This window comes from Scyliorhinus torazame, chromosome 5 (assembly GCF_047496885.1).
Source record: "Scyliorhinus torazame isolate Kashiwa2021f chromosome 5, sScyTor2.1, whole genome shotgun sequence".
Lineage (NCBI taxonomy): Eukaryota > Metazoa > Chordata > Chondrichthyes > Carcharhiniformes > Scyliorhinidae > Scyliorhinus > Scyliorhinus torazame.
This window is the reverse complement of record NC_092711.1, coordinates 102,330,102-102,354,918: the sequence shown is the minus strand read 5'-3', so window position 1 is coordinate 102,354,918 and position 24,817 is coordinate 102,330,102. Positions and strand designations below refer to the sequence as shown.

Sequence of the window (24,817 nt, the reverse complement as noted above, 5' to 3'; positions counted from 1 at the left end):
AAATTTAGAATATTATATCCTGACCTTCATCCAGTTTTTGGTGCTCTCTTGAGGATAGCATCTCTCATTCCCCAATCAATTTCACTTTTGTTTCTGACACATCATTTTTGCCATAGTTGCTGACAATTTCCGCAGCAGCATTACGAAGACCAGCTTTCAGTTCCAGATTTTATTACGATTATTACATTTTCACCAGCTGCCGGGATGGGATTTGAAACTGGGTCCCCAGAGCTCCATGCTCAGTGTTTAAGTGCACTGGTCCAATGACACTACTCCGGTATCACTGCTCCAACTTCGCCTCATCGTATACCTGCACAAACGTTCAGGGACGGATTTTATCTGCTTACATTTGTGCATCGTCGTGAGCCGTTCTACTGGTTTAGAAACGCCAGATAAACCCAAATTGCTGCAGTTTTCAGCGTATAAACTTGGAGAACTTGCATCAGCATTTATTCTACGAAATCATGTCACTGTTACTGATACATCTAATAGTTGTATTACCTTTAGACTACATTCTAACAAGATTATAAAGCATGATTCAGGGGCATTGCATAATATAATTTGATAGCACAGACGGAGTTTATTCGGCCAATGAGAAGTCTGAATTATCTCTCTACCAGTCCCGCTCGATTTACACTTCGCAATGTTCGATACAGTAATCCAATTTTACGAACTCTTTTGGATTCTGTTCGTCCTATTATTTCTGATAGAGAATTCTAGGTTCTACAGACGCCGTTCAGTGGAGCAAGAATTCATACTCTTTCCTTTCAATGTTTTGCTGCTGGTTTTGTAGCAGATTACTTTACTTACCAACATGCCTAAATGGAAACAAATATGCTTCTCGAATTCCTGAGAAACATAGAAGCTCGGAGCAGGGGTAGGCCATTTGGCCCATCGAGCCTACTCGAGTACTAAATGGTTCACCCCACAGCCCGAGACTGTGCTCCCGGGTTTTAGACTCACCGATAAGGGGACACATTCTCCTTACACCTAGCCAGTCCAAAGCTGTGAAAATTGTGTAAGTTTCAATCAGATGTCCACTCAACCTTCTAAACTCTATTTAATACAGGGCTAGTCGAAGCAATCTCTGCTCATAAGAGAGTCTGTCAACCCCGGTATCAGCCTCGTGAACCTCCGCTGCACTCCCTCTGTGGCAAGTATATCCTTTGTTCGGGGACAAACCTGCACGCAAAACTCCAGGTGTCGTCTCATCTCAGCCATGCCTTACTGCAGTAAGAAATTTACTTCTGGACTCGAATGCTATTGCAATGCCAGCCAACATACCACTTGCCTTCCAAATTGCACCTGCTTATCCACTTGCATTGATTGGTGCACAAGAACACCGAGGTCCCTCTGCACATCCACACTTTTCAATAAACTACCATTTAAGTAATGCTCTTCCTTTCCGTTTTCCACTTCGAAGTATATGACTTCTCATTTCACCTCGTTGTACTGCATCTGCAAAGTGTTTCCCTACAGTGGGTGACAGGGGAATGGTTGCATTTTCTCATACTGCAGCTGCAAAGGGCATATTTCCTGCCGCATGCATTGCAGTTTTTGTATTTTTGGGACACTGTTGTAAAACCTTTGTTACTGTGCCGAGGACAGGGTTCCAATCCCGGCCCCGGGTCACTGTCCTTGTGGAGTTTGCACATTCTAGCCGTGTCTGTGTGGGCCTCACCCTTATAGACCAAATATGTGCAGGGTAGGTAGGTTGGCCACGCTAAATTGCCCCTTCATTGGAAAAGGAAAAATAATGAATTCCTATCTTGCCTGCTTTTAATGAACAGTTTGTGCTGGCTGCTGCCACACTGAGACTTTTGCTTAAACTTCAGACTTTAGGCAAACCGAAACACATCTAATGAATTAGCCAAGATTCCTGTTTGGGTCAATGGTAGAGTCCATGATTTCAGTCTGATGAATTTGGCAAGCAGTCAATCGGTGAATCTGAAATTCTGAGCTATCTCCTGTTGTTGGTCGCGATTGGTGGAGCCATTGAGAACCTACTTGAAGAAAGGTGCGTTCTAGGGTGGCACGGCGGTGCAGAGGTTAGTACTGCTGCCTACGGCGCCGAGGACCCGGCTTTGATCCTGGCCCCGGGTCACTGTCTGTGTGGAGTTTGCACATTCTCCCCGTGCCTGCGTGGGTCTCACAAAGACGTGCAAAGTTGTTGGATTGGCGACGCTAAATTGCGCCTTACTTGGAAAAAAATGATTGGATACTCTGAATTTATAATGTGGAGGATTCGGAGTTGGACTGGGGTGTGCACAGTAAGAAGTCTTACAACACCAGGTTAGTGTCCAACAGGTTTGTTTCGAATCACTAGCTTTCGGAGCGCAGTTCCTTCCTCAAGTGAATCTCCAAGGAGCGCACCCCAGTCCAACGCCGGCATCTCCACATCATGTTAAAGTTCAACAGGGTTATTTGGAATCACAAGCTTTCGGACATCGCACCTTGATGAGGTGAATGAAGAGGTCGGTTACACAAACTATCATCTTGCATCATTTGATTTGTCTACATATGCTGTGTTTGTGGCACCTACTCCTTCACTCACCTGATGAAGGGGCTACGCTCAGAAAGCTCGAGATTCCAAATAAACCTGTTGAATATTAACCTGGTGGTGTAAGACTTCTTACTAAATGTATTAAAAAAAGAAAGGTGGGTCCTTTGATTATTATTAATAATAATAATAATCTTTATTGTCACAAGTAGACTTTCATTAACACTGCAGTGAAGTTACTGTGAAAAGCCCCGAGTGTCCCCACATTCCGGCGCCTGTTTGGGTACACAGAAGGAGAATTCAAAATGTCCAATTCACCTAACACACTTTCGGGACGTGTGGGAGGAAACCCACGAGGAGAAAGTGCAGACTCCGCACAGACAGTGATCCAAGCTGGGAATCGAACCCGGGACCCTGGAGCTGTGAAGAAACAGTGCTACCCACTGTGCTACCGTGCCACCCATTAGCTCCATTTTGTCATGTGTTCTGTGAAGAGATTCCACCCGGAGGCTGCTGAAAGGCACTCTCTCTCTGCTCTCTGTCCGCCAGAAGATTTTAAAAACACCTAATCAGACCTGTGATTGCAGCCCTATTAAAACGACAGACAGCAATCAGAACTGTGAAGGGGTCTTCTGGAGTTCAGGCAGTTTCTTACCAGGACTTAATACACTAATCCTGTGTCTGAATGGCGTGCTAGAGCGCAAAATGAGAACAATCTTCGTAATACCGCTGATGTTTCTGAAAAGACTGAAATTCTCAGGTATGAAGCTGTATCTGCTGTTCAGAGTTCAGAATTGCATCGATCCGAATCACCTGGGAAAAGCTCCATCTGGTGGTCGAAGGTCAGAATTGCACTGACCTGAATCATTTGTATGACCCAATTCCCAGAGGGTTGCATTCTGATAAGACCAGCGATTAACCACAGCAGCGAAGATTAATTTCAGATATTTTCCTTCCATTCCCGTTATTATAACCCATTTCCTATTTCTTCACTCTGTGTCTGTTTGTGTGTGTCTGGATAGAGGACGGGACAAGGTTTTGGGGAACCTGTAGACCAGTAGGCCATCGTTTCAGTTAGTTGTTATATTTGTTAAGCTTTTACTCTACGAATAAATAAACAGTTTGTTAATGTTTTGCTTGTACATCTGGGTACAGATTCCTGTTCCTGAGACAAAGTGTTGACGCCAGTACAGGATTCTACGATAGAGAACTGGCGCCGCATCTGGTCGCAGGTTCAATTCCAGGCTTGGATCACTGTGCGGAGTCTGCACGTTTTCCGTGTGTCTGCGTGGGTTTCCTCCCACAGTCCAAAGATGTGCAGGGTTAGGTGGATTGGCCATGCTAAATTGCCCTTAGGTTAGATGGGGTTACTGGGTTACAGGAATAGGGTGGCGATGTGGGCTTAAGTAGGGTGCTCTTCCCATGAACCGTGCGGACTCGATGGGCCGATTGGCCTACTTCTGCACTGTAAATTCTCTGATGATCGATGATTCAGCGGCCGTTGAGGGGCTAGCACTAGCGCCACATGGAACATGCCCGATTCCAATGGGAAACGGTGTTGGATTCGCCAGGTCCGTGATATACACTGAGGAGGCTGACAAGCTGCACTCGCATATAAACACTTCTCTCCACACAGACACTCATCCCAGCTAACAATATGGCAGCAAGATGCGGGGCACCACGGTTTCCCGATGCTGAATTGGAGATCCGGCTCAACGCCCTGGAGGAGAGGTAGGCGACTCTTCACCCCGGGGTGGGAAGGATGCTACACCGACCGACGTTCGTCAGGACAGGGCAGAGGTGGCAGGGTCGGTCCATCACCATGGGCAGCACCTTCCGGATCGGCCGTCAGTGCCGGAAGAAACTGCATGACTTCCTCAGGGCTGCCACTGCGAGTCGGCAGCACTATGCCCCCGGCACCAAACATCGTCCCACACACCCATAGCCCCGTCGCTCCCACGCGCATCGGGAGAGTGGACTAACCCTCATCCTGCGCCACATCCTGGCACCCTTTCGGCCGCCATCGTCGATGCCCTGGCTACAGTGGCAACCATCTACATCCCCCTAGGATGCATGCTTCGGACTTTCTACCATTGTGCATCTTCTGTTTCTCTTGACTACACGAGGGGTTATCACTGAGCATCCAACAGCTGCATTATAACAATATTAGGCGGGAACTGAAGAACATAGATTGGGGGCGGATGTTTGAGGGCAATTCAACATCTGACATGTGGGAGGCTTTCAAGTGTCAGTCGAAAGGAATTCAGGACCGGCATGTTCCTGTGAGGAAGGAGGATAAATACGGCAATTTTCGGGAACCTTGGATAACGAGAGATATTGTAGGCCTCGTCAAAAAGAAAAGGGAGGCATTTGTCAGGGCTAAAAGGCTGGGAACAGACGAAGCCTGCGTGGAATATAAGGAAAGTAGGAAGGAACTTAAGCAAGGAGTCAGGAGGGCTAGAAGGGGGTCACGAAAGGTCATTGGCAAATAGGGTTAAGGAAAATCCCAAGGCTTTTTACACGTACATAAAAAGCAAGAGGGTAGCCAGGGAAAGGATTGGCCCACTGAAGGATAGGCAAGGGAATCTATGTGTGGAGCCAGAGGAAATGGGCGAGGTACTAAATGAATACATTGCATCAGTATTCACCAAAGAGAAGAAATTGGTAGATGTTGAGTCTGGAGAAGGGTGTGTAGGTAGCCTGCGTCACACTGAGATCCAAAAAGACGAGGAGTTGGGTGTCTTAAAAAATATTAAGGTAGATAAGTCCCCAGGGCCTGATGGGATCTACCCCAGAATACTGAAGGAGGCTGGAGAGGAAATTGCTGAGGCCTTGACAGAAATCTTTGGATCCTTACTGTCTTCAGGGGATGTCCCGGAGGACTGGAGAATAGCCAATGTTGTTCCTCTGTTTAAGAAGGGTAGCAAGGATAATCCAGGGAACTACAGGCCGGTGAGCCTTACTTCAGTGGTAGGGAAATTACTGGAGAGAATTCGTTGAGACAGGATCCACTCCCATTTGGAAGCAAATGGACGTAGTGAGAGGGAGCGTGGTTTTGTGAAGGGGAGGTCGTGTCTCACTAACTTGATAGAGTTTTTCGAGGAGGTCACTAAGATGATTGATGCAGGTAGGGCAGTGGATGTTGTCTATATGGACTTCAGTAAGGCCTTTGACAAGGTCCCTCATGGTAGACTAGTACAAAAGGTGAAGTCACACGGGATCAGGGGTGAGCTGGCAAGGTGGATACAGACCTGGCTAGGTCATAGAAGGTAGAGAGTAGCAATGGAAGGATGCTTTTCTAATTGGAGGGCTGTGACCAGTGGTGTTCCACAGGGATCAGTGCTGGGAACTTTGCTGTTTGTAGTATATATAAATGATTTGGAGGAAAATGTAACGACACAAAGGTTGGTGGAATTGCGGATAGCAATGAGGACTGTCAGAGGATACAGCAGGATTTAGATTGTTTGGAGACTTGGGAGGAGAGATGGCAGATGGAGTTTAATCCAGACAAATGTGAGGTAATGCATTTTGGAAGGTCTAATGCAGGTAGGGAATATACAGTGAATGGTAGAACCCTCAAGGGTATTTAAAGTCAAAGAGATCTAGGAGTACAGGTCCACAGGTCACTGAAAGGGGAAACACAGGTGGAGAAGGTAGTCAAGAAGGCATACGGCATGCTTGCCTTCTTTGGCCGGGGCATTGAGTATAAGAAGTGGCAAGTCATGTTGCAGCTGGCTAGAACCTTAATTAGGAAACATTTGGAGTACAGTGTTCAATTCTGGTCGCCACACTACCAGAAGGATGTGGAGGCTTTAGAGAGGGTGCAGAAGAGATTTACCAGAATGTTGCCTGGTATGGAGGGCATTAGCTATGAGGTGCGGTTGAATAAACTCGGTTTGTTCTCACTGGAACAACGGAGGTTGAGGGGAGACCTGATAGAGCTCTACAAAATTATGAGGGGCATAGACACAGTGGATAGTCAGAGGCTTTTCCCCGGGGTAGAGGGGTCAATTACTAGGGGGCATAGGTTTAAGGTCAGAGGGGCAAGGTTTAGAGTAGATGTACGAGGCAAGTTTTTTACGCAGAGGGTAGTGGGTGCCTGGAACTCGCTACCGGAGGAGGTGGTGGAAGCAGGGAAGATAGTCACATTTAAGGGGCATCTTGACAAATACATGAATAGGATGGGAATAGAGGGATACGGACCCAGGAAGTGTAGAAGATTATAGTTTAGTCGGGCAGCATGGTCGGCACGGGCTTGGAGGGCCGAAGGGCCTGTTGCTGTGCTGTACATTTCTTTGTTCTTTGTTGTTTGCAGGCGCAGGTGGATGATTCCAACCACGTGCAGCAGCAGGAGATGGTGCCGAACATGCGTGCCACCCAGGCCAACAACGCACGGGTGGCATTGTGGTGGAGGCCTTGGAGGCGACAATCTCGGTCATAGATTAACGTGTCCAAGGCCTGGGGCACTCTGTGCAGGTTTGGGCTCAGACCGAGGGCTGGGCTGCCCTCTCACTGGCAGCAATGTGCCAGAGTCAGTTGGTCATTGCAGCAGCTCAGTCAGATGGGTTTGAGCGATGGGTTGGTCTAGACCGGCCGCTGTGGGGTGGGTGTGAGTGCGGGAATGGGCAGATTGCAGGGACCTTGGTTCACCCAGTGCTCACAGCTCTGGTGTCTAATACCCACCGTCCCACCACCCCAGTGTTTAAGTGGGATCTTGTGTAGAATGGTCAGCTCGCATGCAGGCATCAGCCAGGTGAGCAGTGGGATGTGCTACCGTGGGCAACAGTCAGGCGTCTTCAAATGATGCGGAGCAACAGAGCCCAATGCTGTGTGGGTAGTCATCAACCTCCATCCCATGGACTATACCCGCTGTTACTGCCAATCTACAGCCCGCAGCCATAGTGAGGTAGGTAGGAATTCTGGTGATGGGTGCAATCGGGAGGGGGGGGGGGGGGGGAGGTTGCCGGTGGGGCGAAGGAGGTGAGGGGGTCGATGTGGTGCCCATGCCCCTGGCCAGTTCCCAACCTATTCAGTGAACCTGGAGTCGATCAGAGCGTCTTGTGCGCGTTGGCTCTGGGGCGCACGTGTTGTGTGTCCTCCCGTATTTCCGCGGACCACATGTCCGGCCCAACCCCGCCCAAGCCCGCATCCTCCTCGTCGGTCGAGGACTGACGTTAATCTCCTCCTCCAGCACGTCGCCTCGCTGCTGCGCGGTTGTGGAAGATGCAGCAGGCCAGCACGATATGAGCAACCCCCCAGTGCTATACTGGACGGCCCCTCCAGTGCGAGCCAGGCACCTGAACCGCTTCTTCAGGATGCTGAAGCGCCGTTCAATCATGCCCCTGGTCGCGGCATGGGCATTGCTGTAGCGGGTCTCCGCATCCGTCTGTTGCCACCGGATAGGCGTCATCAGCCACGACCACAGAGGATAACCCTTGACCCCCCCCCCCCCCCCCCCCAGGAGCCAATATCCCAGCTGTTGGTGAGTGTCGAAAATGCCAGGAATCGTCGAGTCTACAAAGATGAAGGCATCGTGCACATTGCCAGGGTATCGGGTGCAGAGGTGCATGATGCTTACCTCATGGTCACACATCAGCTGCATTCATCGAGTGGATCCCATTTTGGTTTGTGAATATCAGCGAGTAATCTGCAGGCAGTCGAAGGTCGACATGCACTGCGTCGATCATCCCCTGGACACAGGGTATCTTGGCAATGGTGACGAAACACGCTGTCTGGTCATCTCGATGAGCTCGGTCATTGAAATGGATGTGCTGGGCCGACTGGGCATATATGGCCTCTGTGATGGTGCGGATGCACCGTTGCACCGAACTCCGTGAGATCCCGGGCAGGTCCCCACTCGGCACCTGGAGGGAATCCGTGGCGTAAACGTTCAGTGCGGCCATCACCTTGATGACCACAGGGAGCAGGTGTCCTCCCCCCACCCCGCCCAGTGCCAGTAGCGCCATGATCTGGCAGATATGTGGTGCGGTCCCACTGCTCAGCCGGAGCCTTCGACTGCATACCTCGTCTGGCAGCTGCTAGAACAACAGGTACATCAGATACACATGAGGTCTCATGCAGTACTCATTTTGCACCTCCTAATCTTCGGCCTGTTGAGTAGCCAACTCGCCATCCTCGGTGGCTGCCCTCCGTTCCTCTGGGGCAGGCTCCGCTGCTGCAACGTCCACCTCCTCAGCAGCTCCAGCTCGTACAGCCGCAGTGCATTACCCAGGGATGCAGCGACTGGGAGGAAGGCCACCCTTGGTGGTTGTGTTCCGATATCCATTATCTGCAGGGTGCGAAATACCGACATGTAAGCATGGTGCGTGTCCCCGTGCTCAACAAGGTCTAACGGGCTAGGTGATAGCCTTGGTTTTCACTGCAGGCACTGCCCCTACATGTCCCCCACCCCCTTCCTTCATCTCTGCATGCCTGGGCCCCTCGGTGCCTGGCACCGTGGGGTGGGGGGGGGGCGTCTGGCCTTAGTGCGCGTCGCTACTGCCAGGGGTACCGCAGGCTGGTGCTGGCCTTTCCAGCGGTGCGCTCCACCGCCCCCTCCGGCGACCCGGAGTCTGCTGTGGGCGCCGTCCCTGAGTGGGCCGCTTGTTTTGATATGCCTGTGAAAAGGTCAAGAGACAAAAGGGAAACTAGTTTATCACAGAGTCAGTCTGTCCAGAAACCTTCGAGTCCTTGTGGAGCGCTTCAGTTCCCGAATCGGCTCCTCCTTCACTGAACTTTCTTGTTGCCTGCAGATGACAAAGGTCAAGGAGACGCCACAGCTTGTGTATGGTGGCTTTCTTTTTCAGCTCGCACCTGGTCCGCTGGCAGAGTCAACTTGGAACTCCTCAGCTCGCTCTGCTCTGGGACAGCACCCGTTCACACGTCGGCTCAGGAATGGGGGTTGTCATCCCCCGGCATCTCACGACATGCTTTCTGATTGTCTTGCCCTCCGGGGTAACACGGGGGATTGTAGGACAAGAGAAAATTGGTCAACCTATGGTGCAACGGGAGGTCTAATTGTTTTTTTCACAGCATTTTAAAAGTTTGGACGGCTCTTGCCGCCAACTCCTTTGATGCGGGGTGATATGAGGCTGTTTGTTTGAAGGAAGTTTTGGAACTCATCCCCAGCGAAAGGAGTGCCGTTTCCAAGACGGTGGCTTCTGGGAGGCCATGTATGACAAATACCCGGAGCAAATCTTCTACTGTGGCCGCTGAGGTCTTCACTCACACCTCTTGTATGGATCAGTATTTGGAATGAACGTCTGAAATGAAATGAATGTAAGGAACATCCTTCGCCAGAAGGGGCCTGTAAAGGTACATGCGCCTGGTGCATTGACGCCCCAGGCATTCCCAAGGATAAAGGCTGGCTTCAGGAGGGTTGTGTCTGACCAGGGTATACTGGCGCACTACGTTTTCAATTTCCTTATCCATACCTAGCCACTAAATATAACTGTGAGGTAGCATCTTCCTGCACATCTTTCGACTGTGGGAGGAAACTGGAGCACCCGGAGGAAACCTACGCATACACGGGGAGAAAGTGCAAACTGCACGCAGACAGTAGTTCGAGGCGGGAATTGAACCCGGGTACCTGGAGCTGGGAGGCAACAGTGCTAATCATTGTGCCACAGTGCCACAGGCCTGTCCAGAAGTCCGCATTAGAACTACCCAGCTCGAGAGGATGGTCCAGGTTTGATGCCTTGAATTGAGGTATTTGCTGGGTGGCTGGGTGGATGACGTCTTGTGCCAATCGCAGGTCAGGTCTTTTGGGCACGCTTTCGACCAATCGTGTTTTGGAAATGAAACCTTCATTCCTACAGATAAAACTCGTAGTTCTCACGTCGTTAGTTTGATATAAATTAAACTTCCTTGAGCCCTTCCAGGGCAGACAGAAACAGGTCAGATTCTGGAAGCGGAAAATAGTTCGAAATCTGCCTTTTCACGGGCCTGCGAAGCGCAGTAAAGCAATGATGGAATGTATTCTGGCGCAGCTGTTAGCACTGCTTCCTCACAGCTCCAGGGTCCCGGGTTCAATTCTGGCCTCCGGTGACTGCCTCTTTTTAAATACATTTTTAGCCCAATTCAATTTTTCCAATCAAGGGACAATTTAGCGTGGCCAATCCACCTACCCTGATCATCTTTGTGTTGTGGGGGTGAGACCCACGCAAACACGGGGAGAAGATGCAAACTCCACACGGACAGTGACCCGGGGCCAGGGTCGAACCTGGGATCTTGGCACCATGAGGCGGCAGTGCTAAACGCTGCCCCACCATGGAGCTCCTCCGGTGACTGTGTGGAGTTTACACTTTCTTCCTGTGTCTGCTGGGTTTCCTCCGGGTGCTCCAGTTTCCACTCAGAGTCCAACGATGTGCAGGTTAGGTGGATCGCCCATGCTAATTTGCCCCTTAGTGCCCAAAAGGTTAGGTGGGGTTTTGGGGAGCGGATGGTGGTGTGGGCTTAAGCAAGGTGCTCTTTCCAAGGGCCGGTGCAGACTCGATGAGCCAAATGGCGTTTTTTTGCACTGTAGTGATTTTATGATTCTAAAACTTCATCGAGGCTGCATAGGGGGCTGGTTTAGCACAGTGGGCTCAACAGCTGGCTTGTAATGCAGAACAACGCCAGCAGGCCAGGTTCAATTCCCGTACCAGCGTCCCCGAACAGGCGCCGGAATGTGGCGACTAGAGGCTTTTCACAGTAACTTCATTGAAGCCTACTCGTGACAATAATATTATTATATTATTCGTTAGAACTTCCATTCAGATGCAGCAATTAAGAAATCGCGGCTCGGATCCAGTAAGCACTGAACATCTTTCGTAACTGTGTGCACTGAAATTCTACTTTTGAATTTCGTAAACTATGATATTGATCTTATTTCATGGACACCTTGTCATCTGAAGGACAGATTTGTACCTTGTTCACAGATACAAGCTTCTTAAATCAATGCGAAGATTTAGCTACCTGAAATACAGGAGAACGAACCTGAGGTTTCACTGTTATGCACAGGGATTCCTGATTCGCACAGTGACCACGCTCATAGAAACAGAACAGGTCTAAGTAATTCAAGAATCATTCCCTGAAAAGATAGATCTCTATGGTAAGTCTGGAAATGAACAAACATTGTAATTCAAACAGCTTAGCTTAATTACAAATGTAACTGTTGAATTGAAGAAAATCTCCAAAAACTGTGCTGGGCGGGGGACAGAATTAAAGACAGTTGACAGCTTACAAGTGAGAGCTACATTTATTTCTTATTAATATTGGTATCTGTTGTGCTCATTGAGTTGCAATATTTCAGATGATGCTGGTGGATTTTTATCTCTCAGGTTTTCACTGATTAACGTGAGTCTCAATTTTAATAACAGCATTGCAAATTAAATACTCAATTATGTCTGGTTTACGGAAGTAACACACAAAAGCTTTTCTGCATTATTAACTGACGGCGGCTCCGATACTGAGCACAAACTGCCGCCTGTATAAGCCAGGAAGAAAGCGATTAATTTAAGATTCCTTATTAAAGTGAATGCTGCAACGAAATTAGGACTTTAAAAAAAACACAATTGGATACTGCCGTGAGCCTCAACATTTTCCAGCTCCTGTTAATTTTGTTGGTGTGCAGCACAATTGTGGAAGCGAAGCCATGTCGAAAAATTTCAACGATACTGTTGATGACTTTGATTACATATTTTGTCAATTTCGGAACGTACCATACATTTGAAAAATGCGAACACTATCAAGTATCACTGGCAGCATTGTGTCTGGGTGTGTCTGTGAGTGAGAGTGTGTAGTGAGAACGAGGGTGTGAAAGAGAGTGTGCGAGAGAGCGAATGATTGTTTGTGAGTGTGTGCGAGGAAGTACATATCTGAAGGAAAGATAGCATGTGTGTCAGAGACAAATAATGCGTGTTTGAGGGAGAGCGTTGCCGTGAGTGTGTGTTTGTGAGAGAGAGTTTGTGTGTAAGACACTATTTATGTATGTGTGAGTTTCCGTGTGTGAGGGACAGTGGACTCTATGTGGGAGAGAGCGTGTGAGAATGTGTGAGAAAATGTAATCACGTGAATTTGACAGATTGTGTCTGTGCGTGAGAGTTTGTGCGTGTAAGAGTGCAAAGTACTGTATATGTGTGAGAGGGAAATAGTCTGTGGGAGAGATAGATAATGTGTTTGCGCGCGCGTGTGTGCGAGATGTGCCTGAGCGAAAGTCCGGATGTGTATGTAAAAGAGACATTGTACGAGTGTAAGTGCCTGAGTGAGTGCGCTTGAGGGAGTGTGTGCGTGAGAGTGCGTGTGTGATTTTGGATAAAAACATGTTTTTGAGAAAGACATTGCCTATTTGAGAGTGTTTACTTCTGCGAAAGAGTGTCTGTATGTGAGAGAGACTGTGTAGCGAGCAGGGGCGTCGGCAGAATTTGCGAGTGCCAGAGAGGTAGTGTGTGTGAAGAGACCAGAAGACCATAAGACATAGGAGCGGAAGTAAGGCCATTCGGCCCATCGAGTCCACTCCACCATTCAATCATGGCTGATTCCAACTCCATTTACCCGCTCTCTCTCCATAGCCCTTAATTCCTCGAGAAATCAAGAATTTATCAACTTCTGTCTTAAAGACACTCAACGTCCCGGCCTCCACCGCCCTCTGTGGCAATGAATTCCACAGACCCACCACTCTCTGGCTGAAGAAATTTCTCCTCATCTCTGTTCTAAAGTGACTCCCTTTTATTCTAAGGCTGAGCCCCGGCGTCCCAGTCTCCCCTGCGAATGGAAACAACTTCCCTATGTCCACCCTATCTAAGCCATTCATTATCTTGTACGTTTCTATTAGATCTCCCTTCAACCTCCTAAACTCCAATGAATATAATCCCAGGATCCTCAGACGTTCATCGTATGTTAGGCTGACCATTCCTGGGATCATCCGTGTGAATCTCCGCTGGACCCGCTCCAGTGCCAGTATGTCCTTCCTGAGGTGTGGGGCCCAAAATTGCTCACAGTATTCTAAATGGGGCCTAACTAATGCTTTATAAAGCTTCAGAAGTACATCCCTGCTTTTATATTCCAAGCCTCTTGAGATAAATGACAACATTGCATTTGCTTTCTTAATTACGGACTCAACCTGCAAGTTTACCTTTAGAGAATCCTGGACAAGGACACCCAAGTCCCTTTGAACTTCGGCATTATGAATTTTGTCACCGTTTAGAAAATAGTCCATGTCTCTATTCTTCTTTCCAAAGTGCAAGACCTCGCACTGGCCCAGATTGAATTTCATCAGCCATTTCTCGGACCACTCGCCTAAACTGTCTAAATCTTTCTGCAGCCTCCCCGCCTCCTCCATACTACCTGCCCCTCCACCTATCTTTGTATCATCGGCAAACTTAGCCAGAATGCCCCCAGTCCCGTCATCTAGATCGTTAATATATAAAGAGAACAGCTGTGGCCCCAACACTGAATCCTGGGGAAACCACTCGTCACCGGTTGCCATTCCGATAAAGAACCTTTTATCCCAACTCTCTGCCTTCTGCCTGACAGCCAATCGTCAATCCATGTTAGTACCTTGCCTCGAATACCATGGGCCCTTATTTTACTCAGCAGTCTCCCGTGAGGCACCTTATCAAAGGCCTTTTGGAAGTCGAGATAGATAACATCCATTGGCTCTCCTTGGTCTAACCTATTTGTTATCTCTTCAAATAACTCTAACAGGTTTGTCAGGCACGACCTCCCCTTACTAAATCCATGCTGACTTGTCCTAATCGGACCCTGAACTTCCAAGAATTTAGAAATCTCATCCTTAACAATGGATTCTAGAATCTTGCCAACAACTGAGGTTAGGATAATTGGCCTATAATTTTCCATCTTTTTCCTTGTTCCCTTCTTGAACAGGGGGCTTACGACAGCGATTTTCCAATCCTCTGGGACTTTCCCTGACTCCAGTGACTTTAGAAAGATCTTAACTAACGCCTCCACTATTTCTTCAGCTATCTCCTTTAGAACTCGAGGATGTAGCCCATCTGGGCCCGGAGAATTATCAATTTTTAGACCTCTTAGTTTCTCTAGCACTTACTCCTTTGTGATGGCTACCATATTCAACTCTGCCCCCTGACTCTCCGGAATTGTTGGGATATTACTCATGTCTTCTACTGTGAAGACTGACGCAAAGTATTTATTTAATTCCTCAGCTATTTCCTTGTCTCCCATCACTAGATTACCAGCGTCATTTTGGAGCAGCCCAATGTCTACTTTTGCCTCCCATTTGTTTTGAATGTGTTTAACGAAACTTTTACTATCATTCCTCATGTTACTGGCTAGCCTACCTTCATAATTAATCCTCTCTTTCCTTATCTCTCTCTTTGTTATCCTCTGTTTGTTTTTGTAGCCTTCCCAATCTCCTGACTTCCCACTAGTCTTTGCCACATTATAGGATTTATCTTTTGCTTTGATGCATTCCCTAATTTTCTTTGTGAGCCATGGCTGCCTAATCCCCCCTCTGATAACCTTTCTTTTCTTTGGGATGAACCACTGTACTGTGTCATCAATTACTCCCAGAAACTCCTGCCATTGCTGCTCTACTGTCGTTCCCACAAGGGTCTGCTCCCAGTCGATTTTCGTCAGTTCCTCCCTCATGCCCCTGTAGTTACCTTTATTTAACTGTAACACCTTTACATCTGATTCTACCTTCTTTCTTTCAAATTGGAGCTTGAATTCTACCATATTATGATCACTGCCTCCTAAGTGTTCCCTTACTTTAAGATCTTTAATCAAGTCTGGCTCATTACATAACACTAAGTCCAGAATGGCCTGTCCCCTCGTGAGCTCCATCACAAGTTGTTCCAAAAAGCCCTCCTGTAAACATTCAATGAATTCCCTTTCCTTGGGTCCACTGGCAGCATTATTTACCCAGTCCACCTGCATATTGAAGTCCCCCATGATCACTGTGACCATGCTTTTCTGACATGCACTTTCTATTTCGTGGTGCATTTTGTGCCCCTGGTCCTGACCACTGTTAGGAGGCCTGTACATAACTCCCATTATTGTTTTTTTGCCTTTGTGGTTCCTCAACTCTACCCACACAGACTCCACATCATCTGACCCTATGTCATTTAGTGCTATTGATTTAATTTCATTCCTAATTAACAAGGCAACCCCGCCCCCTCTGCCCACCTCTCTGTCTTTTCGATAGGTTGTGAATCCCTGGATGTTTCAATGCCAGTCCTGAACTCCCTACAACCACGTCTCTGTGATGCCTACCACAGCATACCTGCCAGTCACATTCTGGGCCACAAGCTCATCTACCTTGTTCCGTACACTGCGTGCATTTAAATATAGCACCTTTAATTCTCTATTGACAGTCCCTTTTTGCTTTCTTAGTGTGGTGGACCTTGGTTTACTGAACCTTTCCATACACTGTGTCATATTTTGTGGGATGGGGACTATCGTATCCTCTCCTGTGTTCTGAATTTTCGTGCTTTTTTGTATTCCTAAGCAGCTACGCTTCCCACTGATTACTTCACCTCTTGGTTCCCTGACTTTCCCTTCCCCCCCCCAATCTCTAGTTTAAAGTCCTATTGACCACCCTATTTACTCTTTTCGCCAGAACACTGGTCCCAGCTCGGTTCAGGTGGTTACAATCCCAATGGTATAGATCCCCCCTGTCCCAAAACTGATGCCAGTGTCCCATGAAAAGGAACCCCTCTTTCCCACACCACTCTTTCAGTGTTAACTTCCCTTATTCTTGCCTCCCTATGCCAATTTGCTCGTGGCTTGGGCAGTAATCTGTAGATTATGACCCTTGAGGACCTGTTTTTTTAATTTGAATCTTAGCTCTTTATAATCTCTACACAGGTCCTCTTTTCTAGACTTGCCTATGTTGTTGGTACCGACATGGACCACAACAACTGGAACGTCCCCCTCCCTCTCCAGTTCCTTTCAAGCCGGTCAGAGATGTCCCGCACTCTAGCACCGGGCAGGCAACATACCATGCGGGACTCTTTATCCTGCTCACAAAGGATACTATCTATCCCCCTGATAATAGAATCCCCTACAACTACAACTTGCCTATTTACTCCCTCCCCTTGAATGGCCTGCTGAACCATGGTGCCTTGGTCAGCTGACTCATCCTTCCTGCAGCCCTGTTCGCCATCCACACAGGGAGCAAGTACCTCATACCTGTTGTACAGGGTCAGTGCTGAGGCTCCTGAGTTCCTGACTGCTGGTTCCCTTTACCTGCCTGACTTGCAGTCACACCCTGCTGTCCCTGGCCACTGGCAGGATTTAAACTACTTACGCTGACAGGTGTGACTGCATTCTGAAACACAGTGTCCAGGTAAGTCTCCCCCTCCCGGATGTGCCTCAGTGTTTGAAGCTCAGACTCCGGCTCATCAACTCTGAGCCAGAGCTCTTCGAGCAGCCAACACTTACTGCAGATGTGGTCGCTGCAGCTCACAATGGGATTTGCCAGCTCCCACATCAAGCAGCTCAAGCACATCACCTGACCAGCCATCACTAATTAATTAATTAGTTTAATTTAAGTTTACGAGTTTAGCTGTGTTTTTTTTAAATTTGGGGCAGATTTGCTATCAACCAATCAGATCACAGCTTACCTGTGACGTCACTTTTGGGGGGGAAACTGGAAAACAGGAAGTTACCGTTAGTTTTTTATACTCACAGAGACTGCTCCTCCTCCTCCGAACGGCTCCCAAAATTAGGCCCGAAGAAAGAGAGAGAACAAAACAGTCGGGAAAAAGCACCTTCTCCCACTCTTCACCGAATTACCTCACTGCACCAAATTACCAAATTCTCACTCTGTCTTTGTCTCACTTACTCAGGCTGTGTCTCCTTGACCAGCGCAATGCTTACTAAGTGCGCTTTCTGTCTGTCTTTTATACAGCGAGAGACAGCGAGAGTGTGAGAGTTCATGAGTGAGAGGGTGTGAGAGAGTGTGGATCTGAAGCCCAGTGCGTGCATCTTACTGTCTGCGTGAGAGAGAATAGCTTATGTGCGTGAGGTTGAAAGAGAGTGTGTGATAAATAATTTGTGTTCGCAAGGGTATGAGTTTGTGAGAGTGTGTCTGTGTGTGTAAGAAAGAGTGTGTATGTGAGAGAGTGAGTGCGTGTTCCTGTGTATGAGAGAGTATGTGAGAGAGCGGGGGAAGAGCTCGCTTGAGAGTGTGGCTTTGAGAGAGCGAATGCGTGAGTTTGAAGAGCGATTGCATATTGGCAAGTGTGTGTTTGTGCACATGTGTGTGAGAGAGTGTGTGTTAGATTGCGGTTGTGTGACGGAGTGTGACAAAGGGCGCGATATTGTATGTATTTGTGTGTAAGAGAAAGCTTTTGCGTGGGTGCATAAGGGAGAATGAATGTGTGAATGTGCGCGTGTTTGCATTTGTGTGTGAGAGAGTGTGATGTGTGAGGGTGTCTGTTTGAATCACTCCCAGTCTCAATACGCAGAACAACACTTTTCAATGTACCTCGGCACACGTGACAATAAACCCAAATCCAATATTCTCATTCACCCTCATACTTCCATACATACTCTCACCCACTCTCACAGTAAGCATACTGCGCATTCGCAAGCCATGGGTTGGGCAAATATTTAAATCGTTCACAGAAATGTAGTCTGCTAACTTTGTGATCAGTGCTCTGACCGAGTCGGATCTCACGACAGCTTTTCCTTGATTGTGAACTTTCTAAAATAATTGACAATATAATATTTTCAGAGATTAGTTTATTGCGATAGTTATTTGGAGTGTGTCTGGCCATTGTCCATTTGAGTCGTCAAACTAACCTGTCGTTATTCGGAGAATCCCTACATTGTAGAAGGAGGACAGCCGACCCATCGAGTCTGCGAAAACCCTCCGAATACGCACCCTACCCAGGACCACACGCCGCCCCATCCCGGTGAACTCACCTAACCTGCAACTCTTTGGCCACTAAGTGACAATATAGCATGAACGTTGAACTGTGGGAGGAAACCGGAGGACCCCGAGGAAACCCACGCAGGAGGGACACGGGGAGAAAATGCAAACTGCACTCAGACAGTCAACCAAGGCCGGAATAGAACCCTGGACCCTGGTGATGTGAGGCAGCAGTGCTAACCATTGTGTCACCGTGCATGATATCAGAACAGACGCTGCTCTTTGGAGCGTTACCCTCACTTCCTGGTACTGTTTGTTCTGAAATTGGGCTGGTGCTCAGGGCACTCACGTTCATATTGTCCCATATTAAAATGCTAAAGCTTGATTCATTTATTCTAATTGATGCATTATTTCATAAAGGTTGTTGAAGTTAATTGACTTGCATCATTCCACCCGAGCAATCAAACAATTTAATTTCACGTATCAGACTCTACGTCTCCCAGCTAGTCAGTTCGATGCTGATTCAGGTTTCTTGACGTCTGCGGGGAAACGTCTTTCAGTTCAGACACAGGAGAAGTTCAGGTACAGAGCAAAACCCTCACTCATGCCCGCGAATGCTCTGATCAAAACTTTCAATGGTGGAATTCACTGAAATGTCAAGCACTCCGTGTAAGTTACAGCGCTGCTTTCATCAAAAATAAAACTCCCTGAACATTGTCTCATCAGATATTTCTTGTGGAGGGTTCAATCCGGTTTAGATATAAAGCTGGTCAGAGGGTATGAAGTGTGTGGCGAGTAACAGCACTGTGGAAGACGCAAGTGAGGACTGTGATTTAATAACTTCCACTTGACTCAATGAGTGAAACTCCCCGAAAACTCAGGAAATTCAACATTTTCCAGGACAAAGGAGCCCGGGAAATTTACACCCCCTCATCACTTAAACATTCACTCCACCACTCACGCATTGCACCAGCAGTGTGGAATGTAGACAAGATGCACTATCGTAACTCGCCAATACAGTTTCGACTGCACCTTCCAAACCAGCAAGCTCTACCACCTAGAGTGGCAAGGGCAGCAGATGAAAGGGAACATCACCACTTGGACGTTCCCCTCTAAGCCAACACCACCCTGACTTCGAACTATATCGCCGTTCTTTCAATGTTGCCTGGTGAAAATCCTCCTTTGCTAACAGAATTGCCGGTATATCTCCCCAGACGGAGTCCAACTTTTACAGGAGGCGTCATATCAACACTTTCTCAAAGGGAAGTACGGTGTAGACAACAAATGCTGTCCTAGACAACGAACCGACCACACGTGATACGATTAAAATTATGTCTAATTTGTCGCTGTACTCTGTCACATGAAACAGGTCAAGGTCTGTTAAATACGGATTAAAATAAAATAAAACGCCACTTGCATTGCATAATCGAACAGTTCCAAACAGATATATCACTGTTTAAAATAAACAAAATCTAATTCCACAATCAATCGGTCATTTCCGAATTGTTCTTTTTGCATGTCACGAATCTCATTTCTCAGGCGCTTGGTCAAACATGACGTGACCCTTTACATTCCAGATGCAAAAAATGTTGAAGAAATTAAATAAATTCCGCTCTCTGAAACACAGGACAAGGAAGCAGAAGGTTTACAATCAATCATGAAGGCGGCACTGTTGCTTCCCAGGTTAGATAAGACCCGGGTTAGATTCCCGGCTTAGTTCACTGTCTCTGCGTAGTCTGCACGTTCTTCACGTGTCTGCGTGGGTTTCCTCCCGGTGCTCCGGTTTCCTCACAAAAGTCCCGAAGGTCGTGCTTGATAGGTGAATTGGAAAATTCTGAAATCTCCCTTAGTGTTACTGAACAGGCGCCGTAATGTGGCGACGAGCGGACAGACACTGTGTGGGATTCCTCCGGGTGCTCCGGTTTCCTCCCACAGTCTAAAGATGTGCAGGTTAGGTGGATTGGTCACGCAAAATTGACCCTCAGTATCCACAAAGGTTAGGTGGGGCTACTGGTGACGGGTATAGGGTGGAGGCGTGGGGCGTTCCTTCCAAGGATTGGTGCAGACTTGATGGGCCGAATCTCCTCCTGCACTGCACTGTAAATTCTAACTCTATGACAAAGACCGTGCAGCAATCGAGGTCCCAGTTGATACATCTGTTTAATCTGTCAATTTCATTCAAATTCTGATTCTAATGGACCAATGGTCAATTTATGAGACTAATAATTGCATAACTTATTTTGAATTAAGCCTGTATTCATTTCAAAAGCCTCCACTGTTTCTCCTGCTCTCTCTGCAATCCCGAAACAGTATTAGATGTAGCTTCCCTTAAAATGAGCACATGAAATATTAAAGACTCAGCATAGTTTGATGTCCATAACAAAGACGTGACTGCGTAAGAATTAAACAAATTCGGAAACACTCACATTGAAAACGTATTGCCCACTGATTTGATATGAATTCATAATTAAATGTAACGAACAAAATCATCGTAGCGAACCATCTTATCGAATTTAACACGAATCTGGTTTTACATTGAATGATAAATTATATCATCCCTTTGATTTGTTACATCGCTACAATGAGACGTGTACTTCAATTGTTGGAGCCATTTAAGTTGAGTTAATTGGCACTAATATTATTTCCTTGTTAGCTGAATTTTACTCGATAAATATGAAAGCATATTTTTTTCGGAAAGTAGAAGTTGCTTCCGCCTGTATCATTTTGCAATAATAAAAGTTTAATGAAATGAACCTGACAGTTAAAGAATGTCAAAATATCAAATGCTATATGGAAAGATTCAAACATGTAAATGACATTTACTCAAATGTGGTCATATTTTGGTATTTTACATTTCAAAATACTACCTGAACCGCTCTGCTTTAACACACAAAGTTGCAATTTATGCATATTTCTGAACGCTTTGAGAAATCATAAACTCCTTCTATTCTCAGCGCAATTTATTTCCAACCTTGGTCTGGTTCGCATCACACTAATTGTTCTTTGTTCCCTGGTTGTCACATCACCCGTTAAAGCGGGCCTCGAAAACATAAGTTGCAAATTGAGTTTAGATATTTTTTTGTTCAATTTAATATTTAACAGGCATTTAGCATGCAGTTCAGCTTTAGTCAATTTTTCTATTCTGTCTTCTCTTCTACCTATAATTCTATCTTATGTACAGCACAGCTCGGGGAAACGGCATGTAATTATTAACTGGAAAGCTCATTTAACTTTTTGTTCATAGGTCAGCTTATTTGAATTTCAAACTTACTTGCCAATCTCCAGCCAACCTCCCCAGAACTTTAATTAAATAATTTGAATAATTTTTTGACTGCTAACTACTTCCACCTCTTAGAAAACAGTTTAAGGTAAAATAAACAACAATTATTTCACTATCGACCACCATTGGCACTGAAGCTATGGTTCCGGCTGCACAGAAATAATGTAATTACCGGCTAAATGTATTGCTAAAGTGCACTGCAAAACCTCTATCTGAATTCAAATGCATTCAGCGACAAAACAATTAATTTAAAAAGTGAACACAGTGGTGCATTCAGAACTGTTACTGTGAAAATCCCCTCGTCGTCACGCTCCGGCGCCTGTTCGGGCACACTGAGGGAGAGTTCAGAATGTCCAATTCACCAAACAGCACGTATTTCAGGACTTGTGGGAGGAAACCGGAGCGCCCGGAAGAAACCCACGCAGACGCGGGGAGAACATGCAGACATCCCAAGTGGGAATCGAACCTGGGACCCTGGCGCATTGAAGCAACAGTGATAACCACTTGCTACCGTGCGCTCTTGCTAAATGTGCTCAGTACCCACCAAAATTTTGAAAAGACATTAAAGATTAATGCTATTGGTAGAATGATCGTTTATTTGCTTATTAAGGAGCAATTTTAGTGCATTATAATTGTTTAGATTATATTAATCTTGGTCTACAATTTGAAAATTTGTTCATTATATATTTTGTGATTCCAGTAACGAACCATGTTCTGAAGGAGTATTACAGGCACATGGAACATTTATAATATCTTCTTAGGACTCAAAAAATCCTTTTGTAAATTAAATAGATTGTATTGGAAAAAATTATCGATTTGATCAGTACATGGTTTAGTTTAACTTGCAATTATCAGTTAAATTTAAAATTGCCGTAACATATCCTTACATGTGTATTTGTCTTTCCTGAAACCTGCCTGTTTCCTCTCTATAATTTTATTCAAGCAGTTTCAACAAACGGAGACAGTTTCCTTTAAATCTCAAAATACGTCGTCGACTTTAAACAATGCAGAAACGCCAACCCCTTTCACAAATTTGCAACATTCACTGTCACGCAGGCATACAACCTCCACAGCAGGAAACCAAAAAATCACATCACGGAGGAGCTGAAAATAGTTTCATGGAGACACAGCTCAATTCTACGAAAACTTCCAATCGAATCAAATGTATCATTGCCTAAAAAGCTCAATATCGAAGAAAGACAACCCGCTCATTGCCAAAAAATTTAATGTTTAAACAAACATAAATATGGAATAGAATGTGGAATTTACACTGCAGCAGGAGGCCATTCGGCCCATCGAGTCTGCAACGGCTCTTGGAAAGAGCACCCTACTTAAGCCCCAAACCCCCACCCTATCCCCGAAACCCAGTCTGACCTTTTTTGGACACTAAGAGCAGTTTAGCATGGCCAATCCACCTGACCTGCACGGCTTTGGGCTGTGGGAGGAAACCGGAGCATCCGGAGGAAACCCACGCACACACGGGGAGGATGTGCAAACTCCGCACAGACAGTGGCCCAAGCCGGGAATTGAACCTGTGACCCTGGCGCTGTGAAGCAACTGAGGTAACCACTGTGCTACCGTGCTGCCCTATGAATGATAGCATCATCATTACTAATATACAGCACATGTTCAATAAATCTATTTTGAATCTTGAACACATTAATTCTTTATTTTGTTATGTGTCAGGCATATTTAAAAAGGTAATCTTTGCATTGGATGGCAATACCTTCAACCATCAGATATTACTGAAATTAAACATTGTATCAACGCCAAATTGTATAACAGAGGTTCCGCATTTAAAGTAACCCGGCCACACAGTACTGAGCAGAAAAACAACAAAACCACAATAACCAGGGACTGAATCACAGAACTGCACCTTTTGTCAAAAACCAATGGAATTATATAATACCCTTTTCAGCAGAATCACATGTAATATTGCAAAAAAAAATCACAGTACAGAATCCGCCAAACAGGCATTCGAATGAACGACGGAATAGAGTAAAATATAAAATAGAGACTCAAGTAAATCACTTGCAGAATAATTGCATGATTCTTACCTACAGTCACCGTCACCATAGTTCCTTGTCCCCAATGGCCCAGCGTATTGCCATCCAATCCCACCGCTGTAGATGCACAGTAATAAATGGCGGTGTCTTCAGTCTCCAGGTTCTTCACGTCCGCCGAGAAGATATTGTTTGAAGCGTCCAATGACGAAGTAAATCGATTCTCAATTCCTGGGGCAGCGCTGCTGCTTGATGAACCATAGTGGTTCAGCAGCCACTCCAGTCCCTGTCCGGGAACCTGCCGAACCCAATGCATGTAAGTGCTACCTAGATCAAACCCGCTGGTTTTACAGGTCAATGTCAGAGAGCCTCCGGGGCGCCCGGTCTCTGCCTCTGGCTGAGTCAACACAACCTCCGACTGGACACCTGTAAAAATATATCAAAAAGCCCGAGGATTAATGCTGGTGAAATGATTGGTGAGTCTGGAACATTCCAGAGAGAGACTAACACTGAGACAGTAACAGTGAGAGGCTTGGACAATAAAAACTACTCACGGGATAAGAAAGTCAGCAACAATCTGAGAGAAATGGCCCACCTCATCCTTCTGGTCATTTGGGGGAAATGGTTGTGTCAGGAACTCAGTGAACAAACCCGCTCCCGGACTGTTGGATTCGGGTCCCAGTGAGCGGCATTTAAATACCCGGCAGAAGGGGGCGGGTTTCCAGGCGCCGCCTGTTGATTCCCTGGTGGAGGCGGCGACTGGATCCACGTCCCACCTTGCACAGCGAAAATAATGGATTCAGAGATTTATAGTAGATTATTATTAAAACGGACATTTTATCTGAATCGGGGTATTTGATCGGCTGAATATTTTCTTGGTGATGTTTCCAATGGTTCTAATGGCGAAATAACATTGAGCATCTGTTAATAAAAACTAATTCCATTGTAAATTTAGTCCCTTTATTTCTACTCTCCAACAGAAAGGGAAGAACGTGAACAGACTACAATATAATATGGAGGAATAAACCGACTGCTAGTCTGCTTTGCCAGAATTCCAGATCTTTATCTCATTACAACAATAAAGTGTCATTTATCAGCGGAATTGTGATCGATTTCTGGAACTAAATGCGGGGCATGAACAAAGTGCTGAACAAAGACCCACATTTATATTGCGAGTGGCGATCACTGCACAATGTGGG

At 46.5% G+C, this 24,817-nt stretch overlaps 1 gene segment (V, D, J or C); it reads right to left on the bottom strand.

Moving 5' to 3' along the window:
• LOC140422669 (Ig heavy chain C region-like) overlaps positions 1-24,273 on the bottom strand; it is a 37,078-nt gene extending 12,805 nt beyond the window's left edge. Inside the window, 2 exon segments of the C gene segment in view lie at positions 23,673-24,044; positions 24,173-24,273. Of these exon segments, the coding sequence occupies positions 23,673-24,044; positions 24,173-24,230 (430 nt within the window).
• Positions 24,274-24,817: the final 544 nt, after the last annotated feature.